This window comes from Lichenostomus cassidix, chromosome 2 (assembly GCF_008360975.1).
Source record: "Lichenostomus cassidix isolate B80296 chromosome 2, HeHo_3.0, whole genome shotgun sequence".
NCBI lineage: Eukaryota > Metazoa > Chordata > Aves > Passeriformes > Meliphagidae > Lichenostomus > Lichenostomus cassidix.
Window position 1 is genome coordinate 50,160,014 of NC_139482.1, and position 21,345 is coordinate 50,181,358.

General features: G+C 37.4%; 1 protein-coding gene across 1 annotated transcript in view; it reads right to left on the bottom strand.

Annotated features, from left to right (window-relative positions):
* CNTNAP2 (contactin associated protein 2) overlaps positions 1-21,345 on the bottom strand; it is a 716,903-nt gene that overhangs the window by 669,198 nt on the left and 26,360 nt on the right. The window contains exon 3 of the mRNA XM_085049831.1: positions 17,250-17,443. Coding sequence (XP_084905957.1) covers positions 17,250-17,443 — 194 coding nt within the window. The remainder of the gene's footprint in view (positions 1-17,249; positions 17,444-21,345) is intronic.

Consider the following 21,345-nt stretch of genomic DNA (forward strand, 5'->3'; position numbering starts at 1 on the left):
CTTGCTTCTGAGATGGAAACACCCTGGCCTCGGCTCGGAAGTCTGCACTCTGTGGACAAGGACTTGTGCTGCAGCAGAATTCGGGCGGGATGTTGCTCGTGAGATTGGACCCAGGCCAAAAAAGTTTACAGAGGACTGTCTCTTGTGGGAGGGACCCCATGGCTAAGTAGAGGAGCCCTCTCCCTGATGGACTGACCAGAGAACAAACCCCTTACCCTGCTCCCCCCATGCTGTTGGTTGGAAGGAGGGAGAGGGGTGAGCGAAGAAAAAGTGTTTGTAGTAGAATTGTGGTGATGGATTGACTAAGAAAACTCCTCATACCCTGCTCCCCACCCCAGCTGTTGGTTGGAAGGAGGGAGGTGAGTGAAGAAATGGTGTCTTAAGAGCTTATTTTTACTTCTCATTTATCCTTTGACTCTCTTAGGTTAATAAATCACTTTGCAACTTTAAGTTTTCAGTCTGTTTTGCTCTCTCTCTCTCAGTGCATCCACCCACCAGTATCTTAACTCATGAGTCCAGTGTGTGTGTGTTAGTTTTTTCCTCTCTTCCACACAGTTGTGGTAGGGGAGAGCAGAGACAGCAGATGTCATAGGAGCCTGGTATTTGGCCAGGGTCAAACCATGACAGCCAAAAAAAAAAATATATATAAAAAGTTATGGCAAGGAAGAGTGACCCTTTCTAATATCACTGAACCATTTATGCATTATTATTTTCCTGCTTTAGCCTTTAAGTGCTTCAAGGTGTAAGGCTCATTCTGATTAGGTACTGCATTTCTTAGTCCCTATAACCACACTTTAGAGTAACTAAAGGCTGGTGGTTTTATGAAGTATGAATACTCAGTAAATGTCCCCACAAAACTGAAAATTTCATTTTTTCTATTTGAAAGTATTTAATTACATTTTCATGCTGGAAGGCTGGAGATAAGGGGACAAACAAAAAATAGTAGAAATGTTCCCTTGTAGTCAGGCCAAGAACACCAAAATGCCAGAATAAAATTGCTCGCAATCTTTTTTTTGTCCCCCTTTTCCTGAGAACATAGATGTGTTTAAAAACTTCTGAAGAGTCAAAAAAACTCCAAAGTAACTGAAGGCTCTTATCTTCAATGCAGAGAGAATGCAGAAAAAACATGAGAAAAGTCAATGACAATCACCACATGAAAATAACGTTGGCAGCAAGCTGAATCCATTACATTGCACTCAGGCATATTACACCCAACATAATTTGTTTTCACAACAGGAAAGTGGGATCAAACAAGGGGAAAGTTCAAGGGCAGATTTAATTGATAGAAGACTTAAAAACACTCTAGTGTTTTTAAGAACACCACTGCAGAAAACAAAGCAAAACAAAAAGCCCAATCAAATGAAACAAAGTAGAGGTTAAGTACAGCCAGATGAAGAAATGGTGTCATTATGCAGATGCCTTGACCAGAAAGAAGCAGTGAGCATTGTTTACCTCTGACAGTTTTACATTCCCTTGCCAAGAGAGGCATAGAGTTGGATTTTATTCAGAAGAGGAAGTCATGAATTCCTCTTAAGCATCTCTTCAGAGAGAGCAATCTGCCCACTTACTCTCTGCTGGCTCTGCTTCCAGGGAGTGGGTCTGTGTTGACACTCAAAGCTCCTACTGTGTTGTACTTTGGAGCAGCAGGACAAATTGTGGAAAGATCAGTAGTCTGAATGACCTTAACCAGTTGCGTTGAATGACAGGCATGCTTTTATGAGTTACTGATAGGATAGAACTTTTATGTTCCTTTAGCTAATGCATCTCTTCAGTTTTTTACATTTACTGTACTCGTATATACATGTAAGTATGATAAGTCACTGTACAGAAATTACAGTCTTTAGATAAATAGAAATTGTGTGCTCTAACTGCAATATGAATGCTATATCCCTTATTCAGAAATTAATTAGTCTTTAAATCTGATTTCAAAGACTAGGGCCTTTTAACCTTCAAAAGCTATGACAAAACCACTTACTTAAATACTTTTAAATCACAATAATTTTGGATTTTACAGCTTTTGCAGCTATAGTTCTAGTGGAGGGAAGGGAGTCTACACCATTATATATAAAAAAACCCAAAACTTCTTCCTCTCCAATGCATAGTATGTCAAAGGATTTACATCAGATCTATTAAGTCACCAGTTCTAATAAAAGAGCCAAAGACGCTAAGAATCAGCAGGTTATGTATTCACCTCTCTCTTCACTCCCAAGATATCCCTTACACATATCAGGTAATCTAGAGATGGGAAAAATGTACGTGTGAGAGCTAGGAAGCCATGAATCAGTTTTATATATCCTAAAACAAACAAAAAAGTCACCTTTATATTGAAAATCTAGCTATAATATAAGCAGGATTGTAGCACTTCTAGTGGCAACCTCTATCAGGATAAATTGCGATACAGAAGTCCTGAAAAGGACAGAGACTTTGTTTTATCAGTATGTCATGTCTGGGCAGAAACTATATTATAGAGTGCTTAGTGTTCAGAGGAATTCTATTCTGAAGTGACAGAGTATCTCTAGACTGGAGCTACCTCCTTTGGGTCTTCATAAGTGAAGGGAGCAGTATTAAATAGGTTTCTATCAACCTAATCTTGAAAATAATGATAGAAGAATAAATCTGAAAGCCATTCAAACCAAAATACCTGTCAGTAACTTCATGCTAAACAGCAAAAGCAATAATAAAAGCACTCCACTATTCATACACTTAAATGAAATATGGGGAAACGATCTAATCAATAGGTTGCCTAGTAAGATAGTCAAAACTGAAATCTTGTTATTGATCTATTTTATTCTCAGGTTTTTAGTGGAGTTTTTTTGGTTGGGTGGTTTTTTAACCTTACACAGACAGCATGGACATGCCAGAAAGCTCTTACAGAGTTCAGCTTGAGATCTATCATTAACATCTGCTTTCATGCACCAGGAATTCATTCTTTCCTGACTTATTTCTACTGATTAAATACTTGAGGTTGATAGGGTTACATCTCCTTTCTCTCTCCTTAAGCTAACTAATATATTTAACTTTTTTTTTAAACTGCAAATAGTAAAGCTTTAGCTGGTTAGTATCTGCAGAGTTCTCATGTTCTTGTTGTCTAACACTGTACAAAATTGATACATATTCTTTTTTCCCCAATACACTGAGAGAATTTGACCTCTGCCTTTACTGTTTCAGTGTTAACTAAATATTAACCTTCCCTTACCTCTGCTGAAGAACCTCTGACCCATATTTTTTATACCTACAAAAAATTAAAATCTGAGTGCAATGTTATAATTTCTAAGTCTCAAAAGCCTTAAGGCTGTATTACAGTCACTCCCAACCTGAACTCATTTTCTCTAAGGAAATTTAACAACAATGTCATGTCAGCAGCTTTGCCTTATTTCTTTAAGCACTGGGGCTTACTTGATTTATGAATATGAATTCCTTATTGTTTGAAAATGATGCTTTAGGGAGGCACATCTTGAGTGTGTTTGTCCAACAGTGTTCTTCCTCCTCGCCACCCTTTTTTCTCTCTATCTGACACTTTGGTAATATTTGTCATGAATTAAGGGAGGCTGGCTTGATGGGAATAGGAAAAGTGTGTGTACAAAACTATACTTGGTTTCTAGTTAATCTGTTACATGGACAGCAAAGCTGAAAAATTGTTTTGTTTTGTTTTTTTTTTAAATAGGCTGAATCTACCCTCAGCTAGAACCAACTTTTTCGTAACTTACCTCTGAAATACTACAGCAAAGTACAGGGAACAAAGTCACACATCAGAATCTGATCTCATTTTTCTAAATATTTCAAAAGAATGAAATAACTAAGGCAAATTAAGTGATAATCTGAAGAGAATATTTTTCCTCTTCACCCCTTTCCCAGTCAGTGTCAATGTTTTGAAGTTTAAAAAGATTTTGCCTTGCAAATCATTCAGTACAAGCAATTGGCTGGATTTGGAAAAGAGTTTGTGTGTTATTCTTTCTAGAAATATACTCTTTCCTATCTTTTTTTTAAGTGACTTCCTCCTAGAATCTACTTAGTTTATAATCTGAGCAAGAAAATATACAAACTTCAGGATAATGGTGATTCATAGCACAAGCTTTCTTCTAGTATTTTCAGTGGCTGGACCTGAGAGTAAGAAACCTAATATACCTCACAGTTTTCTGAATTTGCAAGACAAAGTCAGAATACTACTCTGAAAAAGCAGTTTGCAAAACAATTATTTTGACACTTCCTAAAATTTTGATAGTGTATCTAATCCTCCAAACAGGAATAAGGTCTTCCTGTGGGTAGTCTCATTAGGATGAATGCACAGACAAATGCTCACCAAGCACTTCCTTAACTTTAGCTAAGCACACTGGAAAACACTCTAATTAAAGCAAGCATTTAACACAACACAGCATCCAGCATAGCCAGTGACTTTTATGCCAGTACTTAAAAACAAAAATTGTCATATTCAGCTGATCCCAACTGGTAAGGATATCACCAATCACATTCAAAATAATTTACACTCTACCAAAGGCAAGACTATATCGCTATAGCAGTCAAGACTTAGTCCTCTGTTGTGGAATTTTGTGCTGAAGTCAAGTAGTGTTGGCAGGAATGGCTCCTCATTAGGTTTTAAAGATCAATATGAACTAGTTTTGCCTGTAATTGCACAAATAAAACTCCTATTATAGCTTTGTAAGTTTCTATGATGTCAATTTAGTTAAATTTATGTACATAAAAGCAATATGATGGACACATTTGAGAGACTGGAAACAAATTAAAGCAAGTTTTCCTCTATTTGTCTACAAGAAATTAGAGTTACAGCACTATTAATCCACATCAGTGTTTCACTTGAGCAGGCCTGTTGTATGTAACGCTGATGTATTGCGATTCCGAAACTTACGCAGTTTATTTTTTATTTTTATTCACATTACTAAAACAGGTTTCAGCAAAGATTAACTCATAATCTACTTGCATAAGCACATACATTATTAAAAGTAGTGACAAATACTGTCACAACAAAAATAGCAACTATGTTTTAACAAAATATGTTATATAAAAACAATTTTTACAAATTCTGCCAGGAATACAATCTGTACAATGACACAAAAGCAACAGTATTTGGGAAAGTGTTAAGCACATATTTACTTTCATTTTACTTCAAGCTTTCTATTGAGCCCAACAAGAATTAAGTTCCGCCTAAAAGTTAAGGGCTTCTTTATAGGCCTTTCTGAATAAGATCTATGCCAATGAGCAATGGACTATTCTCTATCTTAAGGAGTTCCAGGATAATTTTAAAAAGTAAAAAATACATGGCAAGAAAAAATTTAATAAATAGCACATTGGAGTGTTCTTGGCCTGAGTCTAACTTTTTCATATTTTTTATGTCAATTTACCACTCATGAAAGGTGTCAGATTAAGAACCCTCAGGCTGAAGTTATCTATACAGCCACAGTGACACAGTGCATCAGCAGCAGCATTGTCAAATTTCCCCTTAAAATGAATTTCTCCTCTCCAGCTGATCAGAGTTTATACACTGCCAAAAAAATAAGGGCTTTTTCTTCTTTGTACCTTTTTTTTTGCTTTTAATTTTAGTTTTCAATACCAGGGAAAACAATGGAGAGTGATTTTCATAAAGGAATGAGTCCACTTTCTAGCATTGAGGAGGCATGAAATCACATATATTTGTGAAGTAAATACTTCTTTGGAATCTTGCTTGAGCAGCTGTTCGATTTTGAAATCAGGCACTTGGCCTCAGATTGTCAGCCCCCCACAGTGCATTATCTCACTTTTTTTGATTGCAAAGCTCAGTCTCCAGTCTCCCCAGTTGGTAAGTACCAATTCTCCAGGGAGAACCAGAGGCTAAAAGGTACAATTCCACAAATGCACAAGCCAAAAAATTTACATTGAAGTGAATGCTTGTTCATTCAACCATTACTTGCTCCCAGGTAATTAACCTCATCTTCACTGGGAAGCTAACACCTAATAAGCCAAGGGGCAAATGGGAGACAACCTTTCACAAGCTATGCTTTGTTCATACCACACCTCACAGGCCACAGAAGTAGTACAGCAAAAGGCCGTTGGTTCACCCGAATTGCCACAACCACATCTTTCATGTACTAACCCAAACCCGTCTATTCTGCCAAGTACAAGTCTTCATGGAGTATTCAAAAAGCATATTATAGAGAAAAATAAAATGTTGTCTGTGACCATCTCCCCCGTAAGAATTTTAGTATTTGCAATGCGGAGCTGTGTCAGCTTAAGAGATCTCCTGATAGGAATACCTTTCTGTTTAATTAATAATTAATTAAAAAGGAAATTAATTAATTAGGGAAGAACCAAACCCTTTTAAAAATCCATCAAAAAAGCACCAGACTGAAGCATCACAGCTTTGTGCACAGTTTCATTTTTGCCAGGGCTGAGCAAAAAAAGCTGAGAATATGTCTTGCTTTACACCTTCCTAACATTCTAAGGTTTTTATCATCTGTTGCGTGGTACTGTACAAAGAATTCCTGTAAGGCCATTGGTCCTTTTTTCTAAATATTATATGAACACACTTGTACATACTCCCTGACCATGTAAACACAATTTTAAACATTTAATTTTATTACTTTAATTTCAACATTCGAAGTTAGGCACAGGAGTGTTTCATGGATCAGATTTAAATAACTTTTCACATCCACCATTAAAAGGAAAATGTAGATTACTGGTGAAATCAATGGGGTTTTCTTTGAATTTAGGACTAATATCTGAAGTCTCCTAATGTTTTGGAATATTCTATGATGCATCTCACCACAGAAACTGAAGCCAGCTGTAAATTACAAAGATAAATAAAAGCCATATGCACAAAACACAGAATGTATTTGGGTTGATTTGCCTCTTCATTTCAACAGTTAGCAGTCTGGACAAATCTCAGGCATTTTCCAGAATCCAAAGGCTCTAAAGAACTTATGCATGTTGTTTGGTTCAGCTCCTTCAGAACTTCTTTGGGCAACTTGTTCTTGAGTTTCATGGGGAAAAAACTAGGAAGAAACGTAGGAAGTTCTTGACAGTACAGATTTTCTACAGTGTCACAGACAGCTACGTATAGAAGTGTATTCATAGAATCATAGAATGATTTGGGTTAGATGAGATCTTAAAGATCATCCAGTTCTAACTCCCCTGCTGTGGACTTTCCACCAGACCAGGTTGCTCAGAGTTCCATCCAACCTGGCCTTGAGAACATTCAGGGATGGAGCATCTACATCTTCTCTGGGCAGCCTGTTCAAGACCCTCACCAACCTCACAGTAAGGATTTTTTTTCCTAATATCAGATCCAAACCATTTCCATCTAGGGCCATTCCTCCTTGTACTGTCACTACGTGCTCTTGTAAAAAGTCTCTCTCTCCATCTTTCTTGTAGGCTCCTTTCAGGTATTGAAAGGCTGCAATTAGGTCACCTCAAGTCTTTTCCTTTTCCAGGCTGAACAAACCCAAATATTTTACACTTTCCTCAAAAAGATGTGCTACATCCCTCTAACCATCTTGGCGTTCTCCTCTGGACTTGGTCCAACAGGTCTGTGCCCTGCCTGTGCTGAGGTCCCCACACCTGGATGCAGCAGTGATCTCATCAGAGCAGAGCTGGATGCAGCAGAATTCCCTCCCTGCCCTGCTGGCCACGCTGCTTTGGATGCAGCCCAGGACACGTTTGGCTCTCTGGGCTGTGAGTGCACATTGCTGGGTCATGTCCAACATCTGATCCACCAGCACCCTTGAGTCCTTCTCCCCATGGCTGCTCTCCATCTGTTCCTCCCCCAGCCTGTGTTAATAGCAGGGGTTTCCCTGAGCCAGGTGCAGCTCCTTGCACTTGGTCTTGTATTATGTATATCAAATACATTGCAGAAGTATTTTAACATAATATAATGACTAAGTAAAAAGCAAGACTCATGCTTTGTAACTCCACATTTTCCAATTAAGGCATGCCAAGTATATTTATCATGACTTGTTTGGGTTTGGTTTTTTTTCATCTGTGGAAATCACTGGAATTCCTATTTCTAGCCATACTTTTATCAAATGAAACATTTGCTATGATACTCTAGTTTGACTTTTTATCCAATATATAATAAAAATTAAAAATTGGTATCTATAAACAATAAAAGTGCCCTAAAGCAGACTTTGGTCATATGCTTCCCTTTGTCTATAAGTGTCTCAAATTATTTTATATATTCACACAGAGTAGCCAAAAAAGAGGGTTGACAAGCTGTAAGTAAATTGATACTTGACCCCATTCAGGAGAGTAAATCTAGAAGAGTTTCCAGACAGAAATAAAGTTTCTAGAGATAAAAAGAGCAAGTGTTTCTAGGGAGATCCTGTAAAAATTGATAATTTTTGAAAATTCACCTCTGGTTCTATCATCTAAGCATGTGCTCAGGCTTCCTGGAGGGGATTACGGCTGACCTAGATAACTATGCTAGGAGTTTTAAGAGACTATTGATGCACTCAACAAAGATATGTTAGCCTAGATGTGATGCCACAGAGCTATGACTATGACTTTTTTCATAGGTGAGCTGATTAAATACATCATGTAGTCTTTCAGGCTGGCTTAGGCACCTGTGCATTGTATTCACTGTGGGATGAGGACACTCTAAGGTATTTGAAAACCAAGCCATCTGAGAGCTAAAAAATGGAATTAGGTGCCTGCCTGTGTTTAAAATTGGATGGTTTAACATAAACAGACAAATAGTCCTCAGGCTAAAAACAACAGATTAGAAAATAATACCTCTAATTGCATACCTCTAATATATTACCCCATTTTTTTAATGGCCTGTACAGAATCAAGCGAGGACTGGGATGCTGTCTGCCACCACACCAGGAGGGATTTTGTCTTCTTGCTACTTGGCATACTCTGTAATAGATTCAAATAATTCTGCTTGTGCCTCTGGAGATAGCCTAACACAACTACAGAATCTTTCTCTCAATAACAGGAATAGCAGCTTAGATTGAAAATAATGATAACTTTCCATCTGATTAAATCAATTTCCAAATGCCAGCTTATTTTCCACTCAAAGATGTTATTTAAAGTTAAAAGCAAACTCAAAAACCTGTGCTTCCACTAAAAATAATATAAAATATCTTTCTTCCTGCAAAAAACATGGCATCAAGATTCTAAACAAAAATATGTTCAGAAGGTCTTATAGTCAGGATATAGCTTCATATGTAAAATACATTATTAGTAAGAGACACATAAGTATCTATTTTTGGGCTTTTCTTCAGAATACTCGGTAGGTAAAACTAACATTTGTGTTTAGCCCAGTTTGGTGTTAATCTTAGTATTCCAACATTTAAAAGGCTATCAGATTTTCTGACATTTTAATACAAATACAGTCTGTGGCTGTGACAGCATTTGGCATAGATATTTGCCATGATATTTCAGATAACCCCAAGTATGTTTCTCTAAATGCATTAAAAAAATCTTCACAGTTTCTCTTAACAGATTCCACTGGAGAAGAGCAGATTAGAAAACAGGCTTCATCAGGATAGCACTGATGTTTATCTGCAACTTTCTTTTCTTCAGGGTTTCTAAAAATTCCATTTCAGCAACTGCCTGAATTTCTAAAGTTGTCCTATCAAAACTTTATTATATTTATTTGACGTAACAGCAGAGACTATTACATTAGATCCATGAGAGAGTTTAGGTTCACAAGGGCAGAAGAAATATTGTTCTGTATACATACCCCTTCAGTCAGGGCCCCTCAATGTATAGGTCAGTAATGTCCACGAAGTGCTGAGACAAACTGACTGGGGTGGGAATTATGGCTCCTTGTTCTCTTGATACACCCATAAAGGTGATATTGGCTATTGCAAGTGAAAGGAACGATCTTTATAAGATAGAGGTATGGGAGACAGGGACTCAGACACATAGCATCCAGGCAGGGTAAGGCATAATGAAATTAACAAAAGTCACACAGGAGAATCCAGGACAAAAATGAGATTTCCCCCCCTCCCCCCACCATGGAAGGAAAGTTAAGTTAGGGGAAAAAAAAAAAAGAAAAAAAAAAAGAAGTGTTTCTAGTAATAAATTAGCTGGAAAACTAAAAGTCAGTGGCTTTGACACTAGTAACTTTGAGGCATTGCAAAGGAGACAGGCAAAAATCTTTCTAGATAGGAGGAGTCAGGGAGTCATTAGATAGAAAATAACGTTCCCAAAAGACTTATAAACACTAGCCAAAACTATTGCACAGATTAATATATCAAACCACTTTGTCGTGTTTAAATAGGCCTGCACAGTATCTGACATTCTCATAGCAGCCCAGCAACAACAAATGGCAGGTCACAGACCATTCTAATCACATTTCATATTTTTTAAATGTTCCCATAACTATTACAAAATATGTCATCTAAGCTAAATTGCTTTAATAAGATAATGTAATTCAATAGAAGGATTTTAAAAAGAAAAGACAAAAAATCTAGGCCTATAAGCCTATTAACATGGTAAATCTTTCTATGATGCAAGTTGCTATATAAGATCTTATGAAGTAAACACAAAAAAAAAGGAAAACAGCATTAAATATCAGACTCAATAACTATTTCATATCATGCTGCATTAATATTTAGTTTAGGGTCATGGAATTAAGTTGCCTATTGGGAAAAAAGCAGTGACAGATTTCACAAAGCAAATAATTCTTGCAGTCCTAACAGAGTGGGAGTATGCCAGAATTTATTCTTCTTCAACTGTAGTTGCTATAGACAAATCATTCTACTCTAAGGTGTATGCACTAAGTCCTTGGTTAGGTATAAAAGTTGCTCTGCAGAGCAGGTGGAAGGGACTTGGGAATGTGATAAGGCTTGCAACATTTTCTTGGAATAATCTCCCCAGAAAACACATATCAGGATGAACAGAAATTCTGAGCAGATGGCTCCCATTTGATAATTCCAGCTAAGTAGAGCTGCATATGATTGCCTTATATCTACCTAGTCATTAAATGTTACTTTGGGCCTGCCTGATGGTTGGTATTTCCAAAGGCACCCAAGAGTATCAAACATCTGAAGTCTCACACAACTTGAAAAAGTTAATTATCTAACTCACTTGTGCTTCTTTCACAATGGCTTTTGGCTCAATCTTACAGCATAATACTCTGAAATGTTGAGAGTTTGTTTTCCTATGCAAGCTAAATCCACTGTGCTGTAGCAGCTTCCTTCCTTCAATACCAAGGGGAACCATGTAAATTCTCTTCATATAGATGAAGAGAATATATTGCTCCAACAGTAATTTATTTCTCAGTTCCCAGAGAAATGCAAAGTTCATTTTACAGTTAACTCAGTGGATTCCTGTTTATTTCACCTAAAATAGGAAGAGAATCAGCAGCATTAAAATAAAAAAAAGGGTTTAAAGCCAGTAAGTAGACAAATTAAATTCCTTTCCAAAAATAATTATTCATAGTGAAAACTATGTAGTCACTCAATATCTTTTAAGTAATCAAAATAATAGCAAAGCAGATGTTATGCATAATGCACTCTAGGTTTAATTAAAACTGAAAGAAAAACAACAACAGTATCAGAAATACATAATTGCTTTCAACTGTAGCAGCAGCAACTTGGTCTAGGTTTAAAATTTCTGTAATAAAGCAAAATCTGCTTTTGTTTAGATCTTTGGAGTTCTATAGAAGTTCACTGAGGCTGTAGATAAGAGTCAGGTACAGAATATAACTCTGAGGTCATGTGCAGAGAGTCAACACCCCACCTTTCCCATAATTTTTTTTTTTAATTCATAATTACCATAATAATTTCGGATTTCTGTAAAGCTTTTCATACTAATATTCTTCTAGACAAAATGTCCAGCCCACAGCTGGATAAACACATCATGCAGTGTGTGAGCAACTGGCTCATGGGTCAGGCACAAAGGGTTACAGTCACTGGGGTGACATCAGGCTGGTGACCTGTCACCAGTGGAGTTCCACAGGGCTCCATTCTCAGCTCTGTGCTCTTCAACATCTTCATATATGACTCGAATGCAGTTCGACTAAGCGAGTTCACAGATGATAAAAAACTGGGAGAAGCTGTTGACCTCCTTGAAGGCAGAGAGGCCCTGCAGAGAGATCTAGACAATTTAGAGGGCTGGACAAGTACCAAACATGTGAAATTTATGAGAGGAAAGTGATGGATTCTGTACCTGGAACAGAACAACCCTGGATGTACAGACTGGGGAACAAGAGGCTGGAGAGCAGCACTGCAGACAGACACCTGGGGGTCCTGGTTGATGGAAGCTGAATATGAGTCAGCAGTGCTCTGGCAGCCAGGAGGGCCAGGTGTGTCCTGGGGGGCATCAGACACAGCATCACCAGCTGGGCAAGGGAGGGGATTGTCCTGCTCTGCTCTGCACTGGTGCAGCCTCACCTCGAGTGCTGGGGGCAGTTTTGGGTACCACAGTGCAAGAAAGATACAAAGTTACTAGAGAGTGTCGAAAGGAGGACAGCAAAGATGGTGAAGGGCCTTGAGGGGAACCTGTATGAGGAGCATTTGAGGTGACTTGTTCTGTTCAGCCTGGAGGAGACTGGGGGCGAGAACTCATTGCAGTTACAACTTCATGGTGAGGTGAAGAGGGGGCAGATGATGATCTCTGCTCTGTGGCGACTGGTGACAAGACCCAAGGGAATGACACCAAGTTGTGTCAGTGGAGGTTTAGGTTGTATATTAGAAAAAGGTGGTTAGGCACTGGAACAGGCTCCCCAGGGAATGGTCACAGTACCAGCCTGACAGAGTTCAAGAAGCATTTGGAAAATACTCTCAGGCACAGGGTGTGACTCTTGGGGATGGCGCTGTACAGGGCCATGAGTTGGACTTGATGACCCTTGTAGGTCCTTTCCAATTCAGCATATTCTGTGATTCCCCAGGAATAAAATTATGAGATGGATGAGAGCTGACATCAAGTTCTACTAGAGTAATCAAATTTAAAGTGTGATACTTTATAAGATCTCTTCAATTCTAGCAAAGATCTTCCAATTTCCTTTAGGAAAGACTTCAGTGTTAGAGGTGTGGAGCCCCTTTCACTGATGCATGTAATTTGAGTCTCGATGTTTTTAGAAGATGTCAGCATTTTCTTACACCTATGGAGCATATTTGCATGATGCTTAGCATGAGATACTTATATTATTTATATCTGAGTTAGGAAATAGAAACAGTATTATATGTAGAATCATATTTGGTATGTATATGTTAGGCACATAGATAGCACTGATACAGAAACCAAAATGAGCATCTATGTCAAAACAAAGATTTTTTTTGTGTACATGAAATGCCCCAGTGGATTGACATATAAAGGGAAACCTCATGACCTATCAAAATTAGAATCTCAGACTACAAGAGTGAAGGTAAGAGAGGTGATCAAAATTCTCTAGTTGCTAGGCATTTTATAGAAAGAGGCCACATTCACTCATCTTATTAAAATTCATGAAAATTGAAAATATCCAAAAGCCCAGGAGGGGTAGGGTCACAAAATCTATTTCACAGAACTGGGAAGCTTACTCTAAATTCACCTTGAAAGCACTTTCCCCATCGCATACTTCCTGAGAGCCTTTTGATTTCTCTCCTACTTAGGAGGTAATTATAGAATTTCTTTTCCTCCCTGACTAACGCATACAGAAAGAGTTCACTTCAGCTTTTTATGCAGATTGTAATGGTTTGTTCCTGACTAAATCTTTATTGCAAATTATTTCTCCTTTGCTCTCTCTCCAATTCATCTATTTAGCTTTATTTTTATTTCTCTTTGTTTCTCACATCTCGTCTTGAGTGTCATTTGATATCATAACTACTTTAGTATTAAATATTGTTTAACTTTGCACTTCTCTTTTCCTCTTTTAATTCACTTTTGGCTTTAAATCTAAATTTACCATTGTCAGAAAGCAATGACATTCAGGCACAGGGATGATGGAAGAGGGATGTTAAACAAAGGCTGTGTTGTGTATTTCTCTTGTGGATAAATCTCTTAAAAGGTACAAATCCAAAGGTAAAGAATAAATTCTTTCTAAAAGGATTTCAAAGGGCATCAGATTCATGTGAGACTTTTAAGATCAGCACAGTCATTTCAGTCAGGAAGAATCAGAGTTTATGAGTTTAAAGATAGAAACTTGGCTTATGTGGTCTAGTCGGGTCTTAACAGCTACCACTGCATTTAATTTCTTGTACAAATCGACATTAAGTGGGAGATTTGATGGGAAATTCTACACCGTCCTATTGTCACACCGGGGAAGTCTGTCTACTTGTAACATTACTGCTACAATAGGACCAGAGAATTTCTCCATGATCAGACACCTCCCCTGTTTTGGGAACTGTCTTGGATTGATGTTATGATAATTGTTTATCGCCTATCGTTGGCTTATATGCCCAAGAAAGAAAAAATGTGTGGTCCTGTCTCTTTAACTGCACCCAGCCGCAGAGAGAAACGCGGGTTGTTTTGAAAACATTTTCCCCAAGCCTTGCTCCGGGGGAGGATTCGTCGCCCGGCAGAGACTGCGTGCTGGACGGGGGTCGGAGTGAGCTCTGTTCCCGTTTTTTTTCCCCATTTTTTCTTTTCCCTCGTTTGGACCCCTTCTCTTCGATCTGCTTTGCCACCCGGAGACCCAGGAGGGCCAGAGGACAGCAGAGCTCTCCAGGGAGCTCCACCCGGCCCCGGGGGGGCGAGGAGGAGAGGGGCTGCGTCTGAGAAAAGGACTTTTTAATCAGGTTGAATAACTCCTTTTCACCTTGGTTTTCCCCTTCCCCTGTGCCTTGCAGAGCACTCTGCGTGGTTTTGTCAAATAAATAGTTTTTTCTTCACTTCCATCTAAGAGGTTCTGTTGGGGGTGGGGGAGGGGGTGTCGGGGCCCTTCGCTCTCGGAGGAGAGAGAGTTTTATCATTAACCCGGGACAGTATTATATCAAGGCTAACATTTATAAATTACTATTAAGCAGTGTTTCCAAGATTAAACCAAAGCTTAGGCATCATTTAACCACCAAAGCAATGCTATTTTAGGCAAACTAGAAGTAGAGAATGGAAGCTTTTTTTTCCTGGTAGCAGCTCATTTTTATTCTTAAAAAGAAAGCAGGGATAAAGTAGCATTTATTTTTTAAACTGCTTTTCTAATATTGGTTAAAATTTGTAGGGCATGAACAATAAAAGCTTTTCAGCGACCAGCTTGCTAGAGTATATCCCAAAGACTTAGCATTCCAAATAAAAGTAGTAGACATCCATGGCTCATTACACTCTTTTGCAAGTGATGTAAATGGTCAATAACAGACCAGTAGTATTCCCCTGAATCCATCAAGCATACATAAATGCTAATAAAGAGAAAAAAAAATGTTCTTTCAAGAAGAAATTATCAATATTTTTATGTTAAGTGGTGGTATAAGTATAAAAACTTGCTACAAAGCCCTCACTCAGAAAGCAGGTCTTCTTTGGAAACAAGAAATCACAGCTGTGACTAAATCAAACAAACTAGGCATCACAAAAAGATATTAGGAACATATTTTTCCTCAGCTTAACTGTTCTGCTTTATATATTATTCACTCAGTCAGCTGCAAAGCCCTCTCCCATTCTTGGTGATTTCAACAGTAATTGTTGGAGAAGCATTTATACATTTAAGATAGGTATATAAAAATACTTATAGCACTTAATGTTTACACTAAGTGGCCTTAAAAGAGAAACGTTTATATTTATCAAGCTTAAGCATAAATTGTCCCCTACTCTGATGAAGAACATTCACATTACAAGTTCTAAGGAATCTAAGCCAAAATCCAATATTTTCTCTTCAATGTTGTCTATCTTGCCAGCTTTAAATTCTCCCACTTTCACAATCCTATCTGGCACATGGAGAAGATTTTTTCAATAAATCAATACTGTAATAAAAACTGACTGTTTTATGCACTCCACATATTAACTGAGTTTCTCTTATATGGATAAATAATTCACCTTATGCTCTATATTTGACATTCATTTTAATACCAGATCTCAATAAAAGAAGCACCTGGCAAAAATGTGAATACAAAATATCACTATGTTAAATCTTGCCTGCTTTAACATAATAGCTAATCACTTCATTTTGTTTCAGAAAGAATAACATTTTGCTGTTTTTAAAGTATACTTTTGAAAAAGAGTACCATCTGAAAGAAATGCTATGGGTATAGGCATGTTAAGTAATAGCTATCATTTTTTTGTCAGTAAAATGGAAGGCTACTGTTTTCAGCAAGAATGAAATTAGCAGTTTATCCATGAAAAAAATGTAAAAAACAAAGCCTAATTATATGCTTTCCCCTAAAATTATTATAGCATAAATATCCCTTGTCATCATTTAACCCCAGCCAGCAGCTAAGAACCACACAGCTGTTCACTCACTCCCCCACAGTGGGATGGGGGAGAGAACAGGAAAAGTGAGAAAACTCAAGGGTTGAGATACAACCAGCCTCATGGATAAAGCAAAAGCCACACGCATAAGCAAAGAAATAAAGGAATTCATTCACCACTTGCCATGGGCAGGCAGGTGTTTGGCCATCCCAAAGAAAACAGGGTTCCACCACATGGAATGGTGACTTGGGATGACAAATGTCATCACTCCAAATAACCCCCTTCCTCCTTGCCCCAGTATTATATGCTGAGCATGACTCTATGTGGTATGGGATACCCCATTTGGGGTCAGCTGTCCTGGCTGTGTCCCCTCACAATTTCTTGCACACCCCAACCTGCTTGCTAGAGAGGGGTGAGAAGCAGAAAAGGCCTTCAGGCTGTGCAAGTCCTGCTCAGCAGTAAGGAAAACATCCCAAAATTATCAGTGCTGTTCCCAGCACGAATCCAAAACACAGCCCCATACTAGCTAGTGTGAAGAAAATTCTCTCTATCCCAGCCAAAACCAGCACATCTCTGTATCACCTATATGGAAAACAATACATTCATGATGAAACTACTCTCCAGCACATGTATACACAAAGAACAAATTACTTTCCAAAATTTTAACAGAAGAACTTTCAAAACCGCTTTTTTGTCGTTCTCCATGAAATTAGTTAAAAGGAAAAAGAAGGCAAAGCATAAGAGACTCATGGAGCAATACCAGCAACCAAGAAATATCTGCAAGTTCTGCTAAATACCATCATCCCAAAATGGGCTTTGCTAATCCAGGGATAGCCCTCCTGGCAGCAGCTGCAACTTGAATCATGGTGTTTTGACCAAAGCCATGCTCTGGCTGGATATAACCTCTGAAGCATTCTACAAGAACTGGAGCTCCAAAAAACACAGACAGTCAACATCATTACAGCATATGCCTCCATTTCATATCAATTACTTACCCAGATGTTTCCATCTTGGTGGTATGGTTTCCAGTTTCTCCCTGTATCGCTGTAAAGCATCCGATATTGGGTGACCCAGTCAGAGCTGCTGTACCTGCCTTGAGTTGCAATAGCACTGATCTGCTTCCTGTTCCCAAAATCCACTTGCAGCCATTGGTAATGATCACTGTCTGATGGAGACCAACCTCCTGCACCTGTTGTGTTGAAACAGAAGAGAGATTTAGCTCTCAGGCAGTTGCTTTTATGTGAACTCATTGTGAAGATGCTGATTGTTGGAAGTCAGCCCAGCTGAGAGGACTAGAATACCAAAAAAAATTTGAAAACATACAAAAGAAATACAAGTTCCCATTTTTAAAAAAATGCAGAGCAAACTTCAGCACAGGCTTTAAGTACATTAACTCCGTTGCCCTAATCATATTTTGATATAATTACAATGATTTAATAGGGTGCCTGCTAACTAATCAATACCTTTATAATGTCTTAATTACAGTTTATTCATTTTTAACAAATTATAATTGTTCAAGGGTTGACCAATTTACCATGAAATCCTTTCTCAGAGTAAGGCACAAATCAATAAAAATTGTTGGATTTTCTATGCCTTTTCCTTTACATTTCAAGTTGAAGAGATAATATAGCTAAAAAGTGAGGAAATAAGCGAGACCTCTGCTTTCCTGTGTTTCACTATAGTGCACAAACTGAAAGATCTTCCAGAAGAATTAAGAAAGGAGCAGGTACTGCAGGGCTAAATCTAGTTTTGATTTGCTGGTTGTACAAGCTGTCACAGATTACATTGGCAGATGCCTTACAGAAGTGTTATTGCTCTTTATGGGTCTATGAATTAACTTGACAGTAATACTTTTAATATTCTTCTCAGCCACTAGACTACATTAAACTGTTCTAAATAAAGAAGGCCAGTGATGCATAGATAAATTTAGTATTGAGACATTAATGAAATTTCTTACTCTGAAATAAAAATATTGAGGGGAAAACTGTATTAGGATTCTTCAGAGAATAATAAAATTTCTCATAGATATTATAAGGATATATCTAGTATAATGGTCAATATTAGGAAATATATGAAATAAAAAAACCTCATCTATCAATACAGAGAAAAAGTGAAGTATCATTCTCTTTATAATCATAACAGACATTAACACACAGAAAACAAAACATTTACAGGCTTGATGTGATTTACAGGCAGTTTTTTTTTGCTTTTTACTTTGAACCAAATAAATGTTTTGGCACATCATCAAATCATGTAGTCTAGTCTATGGGCCAATTTTTGTTGCTTTTAATTTCACTTATAGACTTCAATTGATGTCACAAGCCTTGTCTGCTTGCCAAAGAAGAAACTTTACTATGCTGCATCGTATATACTCCCATCATTAGGCGGCAGCATTGCCTCAGTCTAAGGCAACTCTAAAACTCATTCAGCTGCTACAGGTGTTAACATTTGCAGGTCATTGGACATTTTAATGTTGTCATATCAACAGGATGATCTGATGCCTTAAGTGGTTGCCTTTCATTATAATTAAAAGTGTAACACTACACCAATGACAACTAATGTGTTAAAATTTGCAAGATTTACAATAGATGCTTTCTCCCTGCTCTACCCAGCAAAGTAAACAGGATACTTTAGCAGTAGGGAATATTTAAACTCTATTTAAAACAAATAAACCCAAAAAAAAATCTTTACTGAAAAGCACTTGCAGCAAAAAAAAATATTCCCGCACATTCCCTAATTCAAACTAGCTGTAGGTTTGCAGAGAAGGGTACCTGGTCATTCAAAATAGAATATAGCTTCTTCATAACTACTGTGCATAGAGACTGGAACAGTTTGCTCTATGTACTTGTTTTATTAGCAGAGATTATGTTTTTTCTCCCTATCCTAATATCCCCATCAAATTGATGAATCTGAGACTGATGGCACACAAAAATAAGAAGTTGCCACTGTACGAATGCCATCTTTGTAAAAAAATCCCTTTGGTGGCTACAGAATAAAATAAGGTTCAAATGTGAGCATTTTTAGAAATTTTTGTGAAAGACAAAGTTAATAAACCAATCAATAAAATTTCCTTCATCAATGCAATTATTGAAAAAGTATTACCTTCTATAGTGCTATGAAGTTTAAAATAGATATTATGGTTTTTACACTTTTTACTTATGCAGGAGATTTACATTAAACCGGGAGATTTTGTTAAGCACATTTAAAGGAAAAGACTTTGAAACATAATATGACATAATTTCTTTATTTAGTGCATTTATATTATTGAGACAGGACTTTGACTTTCTGTAATTGATAAACATTCATTGTAAATTCCAACTAGGTTTCAGAGAGTCTTCACCTACAAATCCATTGGAAAAGTTTGTAAAAACTGAGGGCTAGCATTCCTTTTCTCGGTTGTTTTTCTTTTATGTAAGAAAAGTTGGAAAGCATTTTTCACATCATGCTTGACAAAAGTTAGAGAGATGTGACACAATAGTCCCATCCAGGCTACGAGATGGAATCTGCAAGACAGACTGCCCTATAACTATTTCTAACAAGCAAGAGACAAGACTTTGAGTCAATGTTGCAAAGAGCAGCAAACCTTATCCTACATCTCTGTTTCAAATTTGCCTTCTGGGTTGTCCAAGCAAGTAAAGAAATAAATAGTCAAAAGTATGGAACGCTGAATTAGATCTAACTGTGCTGCTGAGCAGACCAGCATGGTAAGGGAATGGTGACCAGTCTGAGTGGGCAGGGCAGTCCTCAGCCAGTCACCAGAAGCAGCTTGTGAGTATCAATTAAAATTGTCCTCTTCTGCTTTGATTCATCAAGCTGTGTAATCTGGGGGAGGTGACTACTTTGTTCATTTTCTTGCTGATACATGTAGCCTCTATTGGCTCAAGGATCCTTTTTAATTTTTTTTTTTCAGATGCATGCTCTAAATAAGTTATGGAAATGTTGGATTAGATACAAATTTTCCCACTGTGAAATCTTGAAAACACCCCAAATTCATTGGAGGAATTCAAGTATATTTGTGTCTCCATTCAGTCTAAGCAGATACAAAAATCTCACATCACCATAAACGTGCACATGCTCACAGTTCTTCATATCATTAAATATTTTTGCTGAATAAACCCCAGCTTCTTCACCAGAATTCAGAAATTGGTTTGATACTGGATTGGGAAAAGGGGAGTTACTGATAAATAATATATTTTGTGTTTTTAAAGGAGTGAGGAATTCGGAAATCAAACATAATTTCCACAATACAGCATTATTTTTGGAATAAATTGAATTTTATGGCAAATACATTATGAAAGAATAATGAATTATCTTTAGGGAAGGAGCAAAACGATAGTATGTTATTAGTTTTCAGAGAACATTACATCATACTGAAAATTGCAGTGGTGTATTAAGTTTGTTGAATAATTGCTATTCAGTGTTATTATTCACACCTTGGTGTAAACTGTTTGTTTTTAATGGTTGTAGGCTATATCCTAAATTTTATTACATTTATTATTTGCACTTTTTATTATGGCAGAAAAATAGGCATTGGATACATGCTTTTTCATGCAATACTCCCTTTATTTCATGTACTGCCTTTTAACAACAAATGCCACAATATACTATGAAACCAATGAGAGTTACAAATTAGAAAGAGAATAGAACTAAAAAATTGTTTTGAAGATATTAAACAGATGCATATAATACAGTTTACTTTCCTTAAAAAAGTAAGGAGCATTTATGGAGTTTTTGGTATGAAAGCTACAATAAATTTGATTGCAGAAAATATCTGCTTCCTATTTTTGTTTTTATGCTATTCCAGAATTTAATGTGATTAAACATATTCACCCACTCAGCAGGCAAAATAATTGACCCAGTGATGTGAACCAAAAGAGTCTCTGGATACTCTGATTTGTACCATACAGCACTCTACACCACAAACAGGGCAAGCCATTTCAACTTGAGCAAGAAGGATTGTACACGAGATTTTTTTAGTAGAGAGCTCCAAGTTCAGCAGCAATAAAGTCAGCACTGAGCATGTGCCCCAAATATCTTTGAGCATCCAAGAAACTTTCCTCTGCATAAAAGCCTAAAAGTCTTAATCAGCAA